General features: G+C 39.4%; 2 protein-coding genes across 5 annotated transcripts; both read right to left on the bottom strand.

The window, feature by feature from the left end:
* Positions 1-1,417: 1,417 nt before the first annotated feature.
* On the bottom strand, positions 1,418-12,697 carry LOC127305165 (ubiquitin-like-specific protease ESD4). 4 transcript variants are annotated; one of them, XM_071821224.1, is made up of 21 exons: positions 12,375-12,697; positions 11,527-11,623; positions 11,372-11,425; positions 11,205-11,264; positions 10,438-11,082; positions 10,196-10,336; positions 9,908-10,032; positions 9,536-9,791; positions 9,314-9,443; positions 9,085-9,210; positions 8,878-8,998; positions 8,656-8,769; positions 8,308-8,540; positions 4,204-4,266; positions 3,889-4,107; positions 3,065-3,688; positions 2,824-2,937; positions 2,594-2,725; positions 2,390-2,490; positions 2,104-2,287; positions 1,418-1,757 (listed from the first exon to the last, which is right to left on the bottom strand). In XM_071821224.1, the coding sequence occupies exons 9-15, from the start codon at positions 9,332-9,334 to the stop codon at positions 4,072-4,074; spliced, it is 714 nt and encodes a 237-aa protein (XP_071677325.1). In that variant the 5' UTR covers positions 9,335-9,443; positions 9,536-9,791; positions 9,908-10,032; positions 10,196-10,336; positions 10,438-11,082; positions 11,205-11,264; positions 11,372-11,425; positions 11,527-11,623; positions 12,375-12,697; the 3' UTR covers positions 1,418-1,757; positions 2,104-2,287; positions 2,390-2,490; positions 2,594-2,725; positions 2,824-2,937; positions 3,065-3,688; positions 3,889-4,071. The 4 variants fall into 4 exon arrangements, with proteins under 4 accessions (XP_071677325.1, XP_071677323.1, XP_071677324.1 ...); XM_071821222.1 differs by having other exon boundaries at positions 8,308-8,543; XM_071821223.1 differs by having other exon boundaries at positions 2,390-2,522; positions 8,308-8,543.
* A 152-nt stretch (positions 12,698-12,849) lies between these two features.
* On the bottom strand, positions 12,850-14,882 carry LOC127305166 (uncharacterized). Its single transcript, XM_051335552.2, has 3 exons — positions 14,248-14,882; positions 14,032-14,144; positions 12,850-13,597 (listed from the first exon to the last, which is right to left on the bottom strand). The coding sequence occupies exons 1-3, from the start codon at positions 14,416-14,418 to the stop codon at positions 13,246-13,248; spliced, it is 636 nt and encodes a 211-aa protein (XP_051191512.1). The 5' UTR covers positions 14,419-14,882; the 3' UTR covers positions 12,850-13,245.
* Positions 14,883-17,178: the final 2,296 nt, after the last annotated feature.

Raw genomic sequence — 17,178 nt, forward strand, 5'->3', positions numbered from 1 at the left:
AGCCAACTGAGATTTAATGTGCTATCCAAGGTTTGCATCAATGTAGCATCTGATGGCTCAAAAAGTAATAAGAAATACCTGTTTGTTAGATGCAATGACATTGGCTGAGGACAAAGCAAAAGAAGTAGATCCCAACAATAAAACTAATGAGCAAATCGGTGATCTTGGTGATATTCAAAGTGAATATGGTTACTTAAATGATCCCAAGGTTGTGAAGTCTAAGGGAAGGCCAACTATTTCATCAAAGCAAAAGCCAGATGGAAGGTACAGGACATTTGCAGAGGAGTTTTTGGGGAAACAACAGATTACATGCGGCCACTGCGGGTCACATTACCATAATATTCAAACATGTGAAAATTTACACTTGGATGCATCATTGTTTCCAAACAACAAGAAGTCGAAAACTAACCCTAGAGGTATAAACTATGTGCATAAAGAAGCTGGTTTAATTTTTTCATATCTATTTTTTTTCATCTAACAAAAGTTTGGTATTAAATGTATTTCAGCGAAGAAAAATGATACAGATGCAAGTAGCAAGAAGGCAAGAAAGACAAAAGAGAAGTAATAGAACACTTACATCATACGGACAGCATGATTCGTCTGCATGGTTGAGTGTGATGCTTCAGATTCAGAAAGTGAAAAAAGGAACAGTTAGAAACAACTGATATAAGTTGTAGTAAAAACGAGATTTAAACTATGATTGAGTATGAATTGTAATTCTTAATATTTACCTTTGTGTGCATGAACTATTCTATGTCTATTATAAGTGATGTCCTATGCATTATGTTGAATGATATGTTCTTAAGATAGGACACACAGATTAAAAACATATGATGTACTAAATGATATGTACTGAATAGAATACACAAAAGAAAGTGGTCCAATTCTTGGCACAAACATTTATGTAGCAAGATGGCAGCCTTTTCAAATCTCACTAGATAAGTACTCTAAAGTGAGGAGGTAAGTATTTTTTGCAAGAAGCACAAGACAACCGACATGCAAAAAAGGTGTTTCCTAGCGCGTACGTTATTTGTCTTAGAAAATAGCTTGCGTAAAACAGTATTTTGAACGCTTAAAAAGTTTTGACAAACAAGCCCCAACTACATGTAGCCATTTCCTCAGAAAGTGATATCAAGAAATATCAGCACAACGGAACATAATTGCTAAGATCACCATGCATTCGGGAATAAAACTTGACAGTAAGTAGATAATGGAGGACAAAAACAAACCTGGAATTTTTGACAGAAAGTAGATAAGGCAGCATCCGATATGCTTAAACAGCGGCACAACGCTGGAACTCAGTGCTGAAACTGAGCATAATTTTTTTGAATAGTACGAAATTAAAACTACATTGGCAAAGTGCAAAGGAAAATGATTGCAAATAGGAGATAATATGATGTGCCAAATTTACTTAGAATTATAGAAAAGATCAACTCCATATATATATTATGAACATATATGAACACACATAGATGTAGTGTGCAACAGATATAACTGAAAGAACGATTGTATGCTGCCCAGAACATAACATCAGCAGATGGGGTTGTGTCAACTCATAAACCTTGAAACTATAGCACATAGTGGTTGTGCATTTAGCCAAAAACTATATCTTCGATTTGGCCCTCAAAATCTATCAGTGAGCTCGACGCAAAAACTCTCTTTACATAAAAAATAAAATAAACTTGGAACTACTAATGCCAAATACACAGGAGAACTTGATTTCTTTGTCACCCCATCCTTGCATATGTGCCATGAACCTGGAAAAAACAAACAGAAAAGCAGTCAGTTACTGGAGTGTAATAAAGATAGTAGAAAGACTTATGACTTAACAGCTGACAGCTCATGATCATAAGTTGTCCACTTTATATTAATCATAACCATTGTATGTACCCATTTGAATAAACTATTATAAGTTGAAAGCATGAACATATCTACTGATGTTAAATTCATATTGGGAATCAGCAAGTAACAAAAATAGAAAATGCATGGAAGCAAAAAGGCAGAGCCTGCCATACTACTAATAAATAAGTTGCATATTGGATTAATATTTAATTCAGATGATTAGGAAAACAAAAAAAATAATTACAGAAAGAAAAATCTTACATGAGGTTTAAATGTCATCACGGCTTCCTGGATTTCATGCATCTCGTTGTGTTCGCAGAACATCATCTCATTTTCCATCTGAATTCGAAAATCTGGAATATCTTTGTGTGAGAATTTTCCCATCAAACTAGTTCTTGGCTTAAATAGTTCGATACTTTTCATCAAGTGTATTCTGCAGTCTTTCCTGATATTGATAAAATAGAGAAAGAGCAGATTCCAGTCATATAAACAAAACAGTAATGAAGACAAGTAGAAATGGTTTAAGACTGTAAAAACATAAACGTACCCATTTTTTTGCTTTGGAACAGGTGGGTAGATGACTTCAAAATCTTGGAAGTTAATGTCTTTCAAGCGGCATTCACTCCAAGTTCTTCCAAAGTTCATAATCTTCCATATAACACAAGGTAAATGTATTACACCTAATCATTAGATATAAATCATTTATGTTTACTGAAAAAAAGTAAGAAAGAAACCATGATAGAAAAAGTACCATTCGATTATCAACTTCCTGGTGTAAATCTGAATTCTTGTCAAAAAGTGAGTCCATAAAGATGAACTTTTTGTCCCTTATGTCAACAGTGAATAGGAACCAGTGGTAGTTGTACAGGGATGGGAAGTGCAACTGTCCAAACAAGTAAAAGTGGTTTGGTTAAACTTCTAAAGGAAAAAGATTTATGAAAAAGCAAACAAAACAATGAAAGATTAAAAATAGAAAAATACCGAATCTGTCAAGTGTAGTTTCCTTACTTTTCCAGCACCTTCAAAAGCTTTTATGGCTTGATCTTTCATGTACAATCTTCTTGATTCATTCTCCCATTTTTCAAGAAAATATTCCTATTTTAGTTTGTTATTGCAAGATGACAAAAAAAATCAGTCAGTACTATATAGAAGATAAATTAGATTGTTATGCAGTAACTATTAAAGAGGACATAAATTAAATATATATAGAGAAATAACTTACACTTGATGTATGGAAGAATGTGTGTCTGTTTGAGGTCTTTGGGTGGTTAGACAAGAATAGGATACGACAATACAAGTTTATGACCCAAGCTTCAACAGTTCCTCCTGGTTTGAAAGAATTCCCAAAAGTTTCTAGACTGACCTTACAGTTACCAATTTGTATAGCCATCTTACTGTTTTAGATAGTATAAGAAAAATATGTAAGGAAAAAATAGAATGTTCAACAACTAAATAATATGTGAAAAGAAAAGACGGAAATGGTATATTGGTCTCTACTTACTGCTTGTAACCATCCATATTTGCGAGACGGATAATTGCTTGATAGTGCTTTTTTTGATCTTGATCTTGTTCATAACTTGATATGTTTTCATCGTAAGGAGATGAAACATATGCTTGGCATTACTATACGCCTTGGTGGCAATATTGATGAGGAGCTTGCTTGGGATTTCTGGTTAGATAGGTTGTCGTTGTCATACATTGCATCAATGGTCTCAGATGTATGCCTCCTGACTGGGCTTAGCCGATGTTTTCCAATGTAAACATCATCATAACTATCATGCGAGTTGTTAATTTCGCCGCCTCTGATTTCCTTCAGAAAAACAACCTCTGGAGATTCTTGCGAGCTCTGGTTTTTGAAAAAATCAACATCAGTATAGCATAATATCTATAAATGTTAATTCTAAGCGAAAGATAGCCATACAGAGTTAAAAAATATATGAAACCCAAATTTAGCATAACATCTATAGATGCATATATTACAAACTTAAGATACACCATATATATAAAAATTAATATAAACAGAGAATTTGTTATATGCACACATACTATTGATATTATGTCATTTCCTCCGTTTCTTGCAGGTGAATTGGGGCTGGGAACAGAATTTGTCCTTTGTGGAGATGTTCTTGTTCCAAACGAATCAACCTTTCGAGCATAAGGTACATGAACAGCATGAAAAGTGGATTGAGGATGTTGGAATCCTTCTTCATTTATTCTTACAGACTGCCTTTATGCTAACTTTCTCAGATGTTCATGTCTAAGCACCTAAAAAAACAATCCATGTTATGTGAGTGTGATACAGAGAAAAAAGAAAATCATACTTGATTGTATTAAAAACAAAATTTTAGAAAAACAAATCACCTGTCCTCTTGGACTTGCAAGCCAACTTTCCCTCAATGATAATGATGGTCTACCATCATCAATCTATTATGCAGAAATAGATAGTTCAGATAAACATTATGTCAAAATAAAATGTGAAAGCACACACACCAAGCAAAGTCAAACCGCAAAACTGATGTTCACAACAAATGTAGAAACCATATTTGAGCATGCTTCTTGAAGAAATTTGCAACTCAAATATGTGCAACTCTTATTGGGTTGCACGTTTCTTCGAGAAATGTGCAACCCGGGGTTGAGTTGCATGTACCTCGATGAAAGGTGTAACCCAAGATAGACACTACATCCACATATTTCTCGACGAAAGATGTAACTTGCAAACCACAACAAACAATGAAGAAAAGGTGCAAGGGAACCCATGATTAGTTGCATATTTCTTGAAGAAATGTGCAAGTGCACAACAATACAATAATTGTATAGGACAAGCAAGTCAAACTACAAAAACTGATGTTCACAACAAATGTAGAAACCATATTTGAGTTGCATGCTTCTTGAAGAAATTTGCAACTCAAATATGTGCAACTCTTATTGGGTTGCACGTTTCTTCGAGAAACGTGCAACCCGGGGTTGAGTTGCATGTACCTCGATGAAAGGTGTAACCCAAGATAGACACTACATCCACGTATTTCTCGACGAAAGGTGTAACTTTCAAACCACAACAAACAATGAAGAAAAGGTGCAAGGGAACCCATGATTAGTTGCATATTTCTTGAAGAAATGTGCAAGTGCACAACAATACAATAATTATATAGGACAAGCAAGTCAAACCGCAAAAACTGATGTTCACAACAAATGTAGAAACCATATTTGAGTTGCATGCTTCTTGAAGAAATTTGCAACTCAAATATGTACAACTCTTATTGGGTTGCACGTTTCTTCGAGAAACGTGCAACCCGGGGTTGAGTTGCATGTACCTGAATGAAAGGTGCAACCCAAGATAGACACTACATCCACACATTTCTCGATGAAAAGGTGTAACTTGCAAACCACAACAACATTGAAGAAAAAGTTCAAGCGAACCCGTGATTATATAGGACAAAAAAGTCAAACTACAAAAACTCATGTTCACAACAAATGTAGAAACCAACTATATTTGAGTTGGATGCTTCTTGAAGAAATTTGCAACTCAAATATGTGCATCTCTTATTGGGTTGCACATTTCTTCGAGAAACGTGCAGCCCGGGGTTGAGTTGCATGTACCTCGATGAAAGGTGTAACCCAATATAGACACTACATCCACATATTTCTCGACGAAAAGGTGTAACTTGTAAACCACAACAACATTGAAGAAAAAGTTCAAGCGAACCCGTGATTAGGAAGAAATATGCAAGTGCACAACAACAATCCAAAAAATAGATAGGACAAGCAAGTCAAAGTGCAAAAACTCATGTTCACAACAAATGTACAACCCATATTTGAGTTACATTCCTCTCGAAGAAATTTGCATCTCAAAAATGTGTAACTCTTATTGGGTTGCACGTTTATTTGAGAAACGTGGAACCACATATTTCTCAACGAAAGGTGTAACTTGCAAACCACAACAAACAATGAAGAAAAAGAGATTAGATGCATATTTCTTGAAGAAATGTGCAAGTGCACAACAACAATCCAAAAATAGATAGGACAATCCCACCCCACCCACCCCCACCTCCACGTTTAGTTTCATATTTCTTTGAGAAACATGCAACCCGGGGTTGAGTTGCACATATCTTGACTAAAGGTGCACCTCAACCTCGTATTCCTTCGAGAAACGTGCAACCCGGGGTTGAGTTGCACATATCTTGACTAAACGTGCAACCCCAAAGATAATATAGACACTACTTTCACATATTCCAAAAAGGGAAAAAGTGAAACTAGATAAGTCAAAACTAGATAATGTGTTTCTCGATGCAATGTGCAAGTGAACCCGTGATTAGTTGCATATTTCTTGAAGAAATGTGCAAGTGGACATGACTTGCAAACAACAACAACAATAAGTCAAAAGTTGCAACCCGAGTTGAGTTGCACGTATCTTGATGAAAGGTGCAACTCAACCCCGTATTTCTTCGAGAAATATGCAACCCGAGTTGAGTTGCATGTATCTCGATGAAAGGTGTAACCCAAAGGTAAAAACATGTCATTTGTTAATGTAGGTACTACTTGCACATATTTCAGAAAACATGCAAACCTAGGTTGAGTTGTGATGTCTACGTCCCCCCCTCCTTTTCCTGTAGACAGTGTTGGGCCTCCAAGAGCAGAGGTTTGTAGAACAGCAGCAAGTTTTCCCTTAAGTGGATCACCCAAGGTTTATCGAACTCAGGGAGGAAGAGGTCAAAGATATCCCTCTCATGCAACCCTGCAACCACAAAGCAAGAAGTCTCTTGTGTCCCCAACACACCTAATAGGTGCACTAGTTCGGCGAAGAGATAGTGAAATACAGGTGGAATGAATATATATGAGCAGTGGCAACGACACCAGAAAAGTGCTTCGCCCAGGACAGTAAACAAGCAGTAGTAACACAGCAGTAGTAACGCAGTAAAACAGTAAACAAGCAGCGATAGCAGTATTTAGGAACAAGGCCTAGGGATCATACTTTCACTAGTGGACACTCTCAACTTTGATCACATAACAGAATAGATAAATGCATACTCTACACTCTCTTGTTGGATGATGAACACCATTGCGTAGGATTACACGAACCCTCAATGCCGGAGTTAACAAGCTCCACAATTCAATGTTCATATTTAAATAACCTTAGAGTGCAAGATAGATCAACACAACCAAACCAAGTACTAACATAGCATGCACACCGTAACCTTCACACTATGAAAGGAGGAATAGATCGCATCAATACCATCATAGTAATAGTTAACTTCACAATCTACAAGAGATCACGATCATAAACTACGACAAGTACTACATGATGCACACACTGTCCACTTTACATCATGCAGGAGGAATAGAGTACTTTAATAACATCACTAGAGTAGCACATAGATAAATTGTGATACAAAACTCATATGAATCTCAATCATGTAAAGCAGCTCATGAGATTATTGTATTGAAGTACATAGGAGAGAGATTAACCACATAGCTACCGGTACAGCCCCGAGCCTCGATGGAGAACTACTCCCTCCTCATGGGAGACAGCAGCGGTGATGAAGATGGCGGTGGTGTCGATGGAGGAGCCTTCCGGGGGCACTTCCCCGTCCCGGCGGCGTGCCGGAACAGAGACTCCTGTCCCCCAGATCTTGGCTTCGCGATGGCGGCGGCTCTGGATGGTTTCTCGTACCGTGGCTTTTCCGTATCGAGGTTTTAGGTCTGGGACCTTTATATAGGCGAAGAGGCGGCGTCAGAAGGTCGAAGGGGCGACGACACTATAGGGCGGCGCGGCCAGGGCCTGGGCCGCGCCGGCCTATGGTCTGGGTGGCCTGTGCCCCCCCTCTGGTCCTTCCCGGGTGTTCTGGAAGCTTCGTGGAAAAATAGGATGCTGGGCGTTGATTTCGTCCGATCCCGAGAATATTTCGTTACTAGGATTTCTGAAACCAAAAACAGCAGAAAAACAAAGAATCGCCTTTCGGCATCTCGTCAATAGGTTAGTTCCAGAAAATGCACGAATATGACATAAAGTGTGCATAAAACATGTAGATATCATCAATAATGTGGCATGGAACATAAGAAATTATCGATACGTCGGAGACGTATCAAGTTGCATGTATCTCGACGAAATGTGCAACTCAACCTCCATGCTTCTTGGAGATACGTGCAACCCGGATTGAGTTGCACGTATCTCGACGAAAGGTGCAAGTAGACATCAATTAAAAAAATGACATAGCAAAAAGTCAAAAGTTGCACGTTTCTCAAAGTTATATGTATGTCAACGATTTGTGTAACCAGATAGAAGTTGCATGTTTATCTAAGAAAAAATGCAAAAGTTGGTTTGAATGTCACGTTTGTTGCAGATTGTAAAAATAAATTAAACTAGACAGTAGTTACATGTTTCATTTCAAATCCTGCATTGGCAAAACAGAAGAGGAACTATACCCTGCATTTTCAAAACAGAAGCAAAAATAGAAAGAAAAAAAATACCTCAAAATCATCAATGCCGATATTCTCAAAACCATCATAATCATGACTCGAGTAACTTTGAATTCTTGACTCAGAACTTAATTCTGGATTGCTGTTGGTTGCAGATAACTCGTTGTTTATGTTTCTGCCTGACAATAACTGGGCTTCATAGTTATGTGTTCTCTGACCACATTGTATGGAACTGCTCTTGCGACCAAATGAATTGTCTATCAAATTTGCTGAATTTTCTTTTCCTGCTTATAAAACAGAAAATGAAATAGTTAGATAGAATTATTTGGGATAAATGTGGTCAAATTCAAACCAACTATATAATATTAGCAAAACTGAAACACAAAAATTATCTCTTACCCATGTTATTGATTCCTGTAAACATTGCATGAAGTTTGTGTGGAGTAGTAAATTCTGAGTTGACAGCATCTTCCGCTTCGTCCTTCTTGTGCGATAAGTCATGATCTGTGTGAACTGGATAACAGAAATGTAAAAATATAGAAGTTATTGCTAGTTCTAAGAGTAGTGAAAAGAAAGAAAGCGTGGCGGAAAAAATAGAAGGTTTGGCACATCAAAAAGTACCTCTGGATGTGTGGGCATCACAATTCAAACCTACAACATCTTTTCCATTGTTCAACATGTGGTCTAAGCTAGCGCTATTACCATATGATTGTTCAGCAACAAATTTTTCTTTGCCTTCATCCTTGAGATAATAAAGAAAAAATAAACATGAGATATGAACATAAAAGAATTATTCAGAAAGAAAATAAAAACATATGTCCTGCCAACCTTTCTGGTTTGATGTGGTAGCTCTGGGTCTTTTATTTGTAGCTTAAACAATGCACTATTAACATCGTGCATAGGTTCAACATGAATTTTGTCAATATTTCCAGGCTCTACAAGTCGTGAAATTATCTGTATTCATTTATTTAGAAGAAGGATAACATATTAAAAAAAGCTATTAGAATGAAGAAATATTTGAAAAATATACAGATAGTGGTATAGAAACATAACTAACCTGATCTGTTGTTGCAATCATTGGATCTTTTGAAGTTGCTTGCTCTCTGGTAGTTTTTCTTCATGAACCAAATTAGTTGCATTTGCTGAATTATTAGACTGTTGGCTGCCAGAACATCTAACTGAGTTGCCTGTGATGATGAAAAAACAGAGAGAAGAAAAAGGTTTAGGCTTAAATTAGCTGAAATGTGGTAGCTCTGTGTCTTTTATTGACAAAACCAACCTTGGTTTCCTTCCTGGTTTTTGCTTGTATCAGTCGAGGGCAGTTTCAAAGTGTCCCCGGACTCCATATTAGTACCAACTGATATGTTTTCATCTTGTGAAGAGCAATTTAACTTTTCCGTGCTTTGTGAACATATGCATTTATTCTCTACCAGGCATTGTACTACATTAATCAGCAGATCTTGAACTTTGGAACAATTTGAGTGTGTTTCATTTTGAGCAAAGTCCTCAAACAATGAGGAGATACTGGTTTTTACCTGCTTGAAATAGACACCAGAATAAATGTAAGTGCACGAAAACAATCAAGTAATGAAAATATTTCAGAGTAAGGCATTGTGTTGTAACTATTAAAAAAGAGGGGGAAAACAGTAACCTTATCACCCAAAGTGGACTGTTGGAAAGAATCAAGAGACAATCTAAAATGCTCGATAGAGAACCCACTGGAGCAGCACTGAATAAAGAAGCTTGTCCATAACATGTATCCTTAATATCATTGATCTTTTTCAAGAAAAGAAAAGGTAAAGACATATTAAATTCTCTTACATATATACCAGAAATACATTTAAATTGATAAGAAATTGATAAGCAAGCAGTAACTCAAACAAAAATCATCTCATTCCTTGTTGTTTGATGGATACATGTAAATTGATATTATACTTACTTGCAGCTTGCCATAAAAGTTGTCCTCATCCATGTCCCACTTGATGTATTTTTTAATCATATCTCCTTTCCACACTGATATTCTTGGGAGAGAAGATTGAATTTGGACAGATCCAAAGTCTAGGAAATCAAGATATCGCACCTGATGTAGGTAGATTTACAAAAATGTTATACTTGAAATGAAAAACTAGGAATAAACAAATTAAGATGAAATAGTACATATAGAAGAAACGAGAGGCTCACCGTGATATAGAAGTTGCATACAGCTAAGGTTGATGATGAGTTCTGGTATTTCTTGATATACCATAAATTCCACTCTTGAAAGTATTTTGCCAAATTGTAACTCTTGATGTTCTCAACATCCATAAGGGTGGCAAGATAAGCTGTGCTCGGCTTTGTACTTGAAGTTGGACAGTAGAAAGATGAAAGGGCTACAATCATGAAGCACCTTATGAACTCAACCTTCTCTTGGCCCTTTTTTATCTTATCGCGAAAGAATTTGATGGTTGGCATTTCTGATAATCCAAATAACTAAAGGAATTCAGCTGTCGTGAACTTGGATTCTTGAGGGACAGGAATACCTATGGCTGGAACACCAAGGACATGACCAAATGATTCTGGACTGATTGGAATAAATTTCTGCTGAAAAGAAAATCCTTCTTTCTTTATATCAACATGATCAGCTAGCCATTGAACAAAGGACCATGGAACAGTACCACTAGTGAGATCAAGTATGGCTCCAAAATCTATTTCTCTTAGATACCCCTTCTGAATTTCATCAAAATCTTGCATTATCTGAACCAGTGAACTCACATTATATCTGCTTTTTGCTGATAAAACATCTTTGTCAACAACTTGTCTTCCTTGTGTTCTATCTCGAACAATTTTCTAATAAATTAAAATACAACAAAAAAACTATGAGTTGCATGGTACAGATCATAAACAGAAAATCAAAAAAGAATAAACCGCAAAATATTAGAAAATAAATTAAGCACAGATTGACAACTCACCGTCCTTTTCTGCTTGTGAATATTACTAGGTCTGCGCTTTCGTTTTAGACTTCTTTTTATCTGAACAAGGTTATATTAACATGAATAAGGTTATTCTTTTCATATATATACTTTGACCAACAGATGAACAATAAAAATTATAAAAAACAAAAGTGGACGAATCTTACAATTGAACTCACAGCCTCAAGTACAATTATTTCTTCTTCAGAGTCACATCCATCCTAAGAAGTTTCAGATAAAGTATAAATTGCATGAACAAAACCAATTGAATGACAGAAACGAATAAAGTAAATAATAAGAAGAGTTATAAAAAAATTCTTACCTCATCGCTACTATCAGAGTTACGGTTTCTCTGCACAAGATGTGTGTCATTCTGATTGATCATAGAAATCCCTTGTTCTGTATCTTTTTCCATTGTTCTATTCCAATTCAAAAATACAAAACACAAATAAGGTCTTCTACATACTTTTCTGGATCAGTAAACCACATGGTAATTAAAAAGAAAAATACAAAAACAAAAGATGTAGGTCATTAGGAATCAGCTAGATATCGGACATGAAAAAATAACACATAGAAAACATGCCACAGACAAAGTCGCCCCCATCATAGAACTCTGATTCTAAGTAGTTGGCTAGCCTCACAGACACATAAATCCTAAGGATTGCAGTTTTAGAATGAGTAGACAGTAGGAATCCAATATGCATGCTCATATAAGCTATTGGTACTCTTACTTACTTCACTAATTTCCTATGTCCCTGTGATTCTAGTTACATGTTGTGTACCAACTTCTCAAAAGACAAAACAAAATTGGTCACATAATATATGACAAAGGAACAGAATCAATGTTACTGAGGCACATCACACAAACCAAACTCTTATAGCATGCTAAGCTGGCTAAAGCAATGGTACACAAACAAATGACAAGAGCAAAAATGCACAACCGAAGACATAAGAATATCAATTTTGGTATCAATTTCTCGTATGGACTACAGAATGGGACACATGCCACAAATCGCCCCCCATCTCAGATCTCAAATCATCAACTTATGGAGCATCCACACAGTCAAAATGTCTAGAGAAGTCAAACGCGCGCTCGAATCGGAAATCCTAACACGCGGAGAAGCAAATCGACGCAAGCTTGGCGACACATCCGTGCAGACGACAGCGTACCTGATTCGGCTAGACGGTGACGGGGACGGCGACGGCGACGGCAAGGGGGAGGCGACGGCGACAGGGAAGGCGACGGCGACGGGAAAGGCGACGGGCAAGGCGATGGCGACGGGGAAGGCGACGGCGAGCTTGCCGACCGCCTTGAGCGCGGAAGGGGAAAGCTTATCTCGTCCTCTACGCGGAAGGCGAATGTGTTCTCCGTTGAAAATGAACGCCAACAACAAAAAAAGTCAGGCCCAGACAGGCAGACAAGGCCCAACAGGCCGATATTGCGTAACGGACAACCCAAACAAAAGAAGACAGACACTTTGACCAGCGCGAATCTTAAAGCAGGATCCAACGGCGGAAAAATCGACTGAGACATAAGGTATTCTCAGTCACCTGAGACATAGCAAATCCGTTTAATCTTTTCAGCCAAGTAATAAGAGCACGCAGCTAGCGCAATGTGGTGGGTGATCCATCGCTCATAAAGAAATCAGCAACAAAAACAAAATAATCGAAACGACGGTCACATGCAGTGTTCACTGGCTGGGCAAAGAGCCAGAGCAGCTCCCGGCCTTGCCGAGAAAAATGTCTCTCCGCGCACCAGTACCACACGCTCGGCCACCAGCGCGTCGTCGTACACGGCAGCAGCCGCAACAGTGCGTCGCTACCCCACACACCGCAAGCCTGCTGCAGTGCTGCCGGCCGGGAGGGCGACCTCGACACAAGAAGCTGCCATGGCAGCCACGCCAGCCACGCATGTCTGTGTCTAGACTCTGCAGACTACAGTCGGTTGTAGCATGTATCATTACGTACACGTAACGCACCACACGAATACCGTGACACGACCGACGCGGCGGGCGGCGGGCGGCCGGCGGGCTCGGTGCGCTCAGTCGGCGGCGAGGCGGACGGCGGCGCGGCAGAAGGGGCAGCGGGAGGCGGCCTGGACCCAGGGCACGGCGCAGTCCCAGTGGAAGCGGTGGGAGCAGGGCAGGTGCGCCAGCACGTCGCCCGCCCGGAACTCCTCCAGGCACACCGCGCACTCCGCCTGATCCGTCGGCGGTGGCGACGCCTTCCGCAGGCCCCAGCTGAACATCCGGCCGCCTTCTTTCTTCGTGAACACCTCCCGCTGCAGCACGGTCGCCGCCGCCGTCGCATCCTTTCCCGGGTGCTTGTGGTTGCCGGCGTCTCTCAGAGTGCTCGACGGGACCGGGAGCCGGAGGCTTCCCGTGCTGTGACGCCTGCAAGTTTCAGTGAAAAGTACAGTACTAATTAAGCCGCTGTTGCTTCTCTTGATGGTTCTTATAAAATTTAGGTGGATTTGCAGAATCAAATGAACAGACAATTATCGGTGAGCTCATGCACGGTTGAGGCACTCCTAGTCAGTCCAGTTACATCCCTACCAAATAAAGCAATGAAACTTCTGTTCTGAGAATACAAACCATGCCAGATGAAGACATGAAGCTAGATTCATGCAGAAAAGTACTCGGTCACGTTATACTATCAACAAAGGAAGCTGCTCATGATTGAAGTCCATATGTGTTTCCCAATCTGGACAACCCAGCACATGAATTCAGACAAAAGGGTCTTCCAAGTCTGAATTCATTCTGAACCTTGACTAACAAAAGGCGAATTCAACAAGGGTCGTGTGGCTCTGAACAAGTTTCGTAAGTACCTCTTGACCACAGATTCCCTCTGGCTCCTGAGCTTCTGATCCAGCCTCTCCTTGGCCTCCCTGGCGTTGCTATCCAGCTGCATCGCCAACATCTCCTCGCACACGCCGCTCCTCTGCTCAAATCAATCAATCAATCCACAAGATCGAGATTAGACAAATAAACTTTGCAAGAATCAAACAGCGTAGGACGACAAACAATCCATAGATTCTTGCTACCTTGGGGAACCCTGCTGCAGCGTGGCCATGCCCGTTGCCGGCCGTGTACGTGCCTAGCGACGTCCGCCGCGACGTGCCGGCACACGGCGCCTCCGCCGACGACCCGACCGCCCGGAGCCGCCGCCTCCTCGCGAACTCGACGCCGGGCAGCATCCCGGCCATGAAGCCCATCCACCGCACCCAGACCACACACGCGGCAAGTGACAACAACACAGCACCTGCCTGCCTAGACACGTACTACCTATCTGCTAACTGCAATCTACCAACCTGTCCTCTAGCTAGTCCGGTACCTGACGCGCTAGGCTACAAGATTCAGGAGCTGGGAGAGAATCTATCACCGGCGTATGTGGAAGGCCTCCATTTTGAGCAGGAAGATGAGGAGGAGCTCGTCCATGTCCGGCCAATCATGAACCAACCAGGCTCGTTGCTTGGACGGGGAGCAGAGGCTTTCTATCTAGAGGTAGGAGGAGGAGGAGCTTATCATCGTGATGGTCATGGAGTGGGCGCCCTTCAACTGTGCATGCCAATTGCCCCAACTACCTCCTGTGGATCTATACAAAGGCAAGGGAATCGAGTGGACGCGAGTGTATTTATGTGATCCCCGCGCGTGGCCTCCCACGTGACCGGAATTCCAAGCACGGTTTGTTTGGTGGTAGGGCAGGCTTTTGGTGGGATGATTGGCCCGTGGCGATATATACGGCACCTGCTTGGATGGTTGCCATGCTTTGGCTAAGTTTAGCCTGTGGTGAACCAAACTGTTTAGCATACTTTGGATGGTTGTCATGCTTTGTCATGCTTTGTCATGACTCATGATGCATGCCGTGTCAGGTTTTTGCTTTTTTTTTGCCTCCCATAAACAGGTGTTGTTTTTCTCTCATAAACAAACTTGTTACGGTTTTCACTCAGTTTGTGTTAATCGATGGAGGCCTTTGGTCTCCGTTTAAAAAAACTTTACATACATTAAACCACACTTTTCATAGAAATTGTTCTCGATGATAATATGCGCTAATGAGAGAACTCTCACGAAAGAACATGAGAACACTATTGCATTTCGTACTGCTTGAATAATTGCAATTTTTGTGGTGGTGAACCAGATGAGTCATATCTGAGAGAAAGGAACTATCATTGCTTCTGTGCACCAACCAAAATCGCTGTCAGAAATTACTACACTGAAATTTTGCAATGGTATATAATCGAACGCGAAACAAACACGCAACAGATAATCCCGATCCACGTCTGCACTTCATCAACTCGACGTGACCAACTGATGTAGCAAAGCAAGCAACCGTCCCTCCCGCACCAAGTTCAATCAAAATTTCCTTGATGCACGAGAAAACAACTCACTTTGACTAAAACTACTGCCCAAAAGCTCTGTCTACGGCGGAAATTTGAATGGCTGACATGCTTTTCTATAAATCTAGTTTTTACTAAACTAAATATTTTGGATAAATTTAGCCGCACTTTCCGAGGCCTCCAACATCGTGGGGTCGATAAGTGGGGTGATTTTTTTTTTGAGAACACAGTACAACGGAAACACTCACAAACACGCATATACACTCACCCCTATAAACGCACACACGCATATCCTACCCATATGAAAACCTCCGAGGGACTGAGCCAGCAGATCTTGAGGTTGACGAAGTCACCACAGGTACCTCGCTGTTGACGGACACGTTATCTACCATTAAAAGAATAGCGCCGGTTAAATCATGGAATAAACCCCGGTAAATGCAAACACAAATGTCAAGTCTAGGACTTGAACATGGGTGAGCTAGTTCCACCACAAGGAACATAACCACCAAACGAGGATTTATTTTCTAAAACTTCGTGAAACATATTTTTGTAGGTTTTGAAAATGAAAAAAGAAATAACTCATAAGGTATTGTTTACAAACTTAGCCATGTAAAAAAAATACTACTTTTCATGGGAAAGTGATAGTGCTACATTCAGTTTTGGTACTTACAAGGTAGCATCCTCATTTTTGCATATTCACCGACATTTAGAAAATGATCGTATTACTTTATGATAATTTACGTGGATAAGTTTTGAACTCAATATGTGGGTGATTTGTTTTCAGAATTTTCAAACCTTAAAAATGCATTTCTTTTGTTAAGTTTTGGACGTGAATAAATTGGAATCTAGGTTCATTCTAGTGTTTTCGTGCATGAGACTATCAGAGTTGTTATTTGTTAAAATTTTAGAGTAGTGCTAATGAGAAAAAAAAATGAACACGAGAAAATTGTCACAATTGTATATTTCTTCAATGTGTGCCTTTTGTGGTGGTAAACTAGACATCATGATGTTAGAGAGACAAAAAAATAGGAAATTTCATACATACCATAGAAAACTTGATTTACCACTCAGAAAAAATTGGCACGAAACTTTAGCATGAAAATGTAATGTGGCATATTTTGGCATGAAACATTAGCATGAAAAATAGCTATAGCTTATTTGATTTACCCCTTACGATATAGTATTTACATGAAATTTAAGCATGAAAATAATAAAAATGTTCGTACTCCCTCCATCCCACAAAGCTTGTCGTAGATTTATCTAAACTTGGATGTACCAATGTACTAGGTAGATAGTGTCTAGATGCATTCAAATTTTAAGAAATATAAGACAATCTTCGTCGGATGGAGAGAGTATTAAATTTTAGCAAGAAATAGGAAAAATTAAATGAAAATAGCATAACCATTTAACACAATTTCAAATTTTGGCTAAAAGTTTGACCTTCCAAAAATCTGAAATATTACAGTAAATCACAAATTCTTTCCTAAACTGTTATGGTTCAAATTTGAGCAAAATATGGTCACTAGTTTAAGGGAAATCAATTGCCAATATTTATTTTATATGGTCTTAGAAATTTAGAACTTTCAAACTTCAACCAAAATTTGCTTCCTTTCAATTATATTTGTTTTAGATTTTTGA

Source organism: Lolium perenne, chromosome 6 (assembly GCF_019359855.2).
Source record: "Lolium perenne isolate Kyuss_39 chromosome 6, Kyuss_2.0, whole genome shotgun sequence".
NCBI lineage: Eukaryota > Viridiplantae > Streptophyta > Magnoliopsida > Poales > Poaceae > Lolium > Lolium perenne.

Coding starts and splice junctions, on each gene's coding strand:
- LOC127305165 (XM_051335551.2), bottom strand. CDS start 3,232: ATGGCTATACAAATTGGTAACTGTAAGGTCAGTCTAGAAACTTTTGGG. Junction 2,726..2,823: donor AACTACACTTGACAGATTCG/GTATTTTTCTAT, acceptor TTGTTTGGACAG/TTGCACTTCCCATCCCTGTA. Junction 2,491..2,593: donor AGGAAGTTGATAATCGAATG/GTACTTTTTCTA, acceptor GTTATATGGAAG/ATTATGAACTTTGGAAGAAC.
- LOC127305166 (XM_051335552.2), bottom strand. CDS start 14,418: ATGGGCTTCATGGCCGGGATGCTGCCCGGCGTCGAGTTCGCGAGGAGG. Junction 14,145..14,247: donor CTGCAGCAGGGTTCCCCAAG/GTAGCAAGAATC, acceptor TGATTTGAGCAG/AGGAGCGGCGTGTGCGAGGA. Junction 13,598..14,031: donor AGGGAATCTGTGGTCAAGAG/GTACTTACGAAA, acceptor TGAAACTTGCAG/GCGTCACAGCACGGGAAGCC.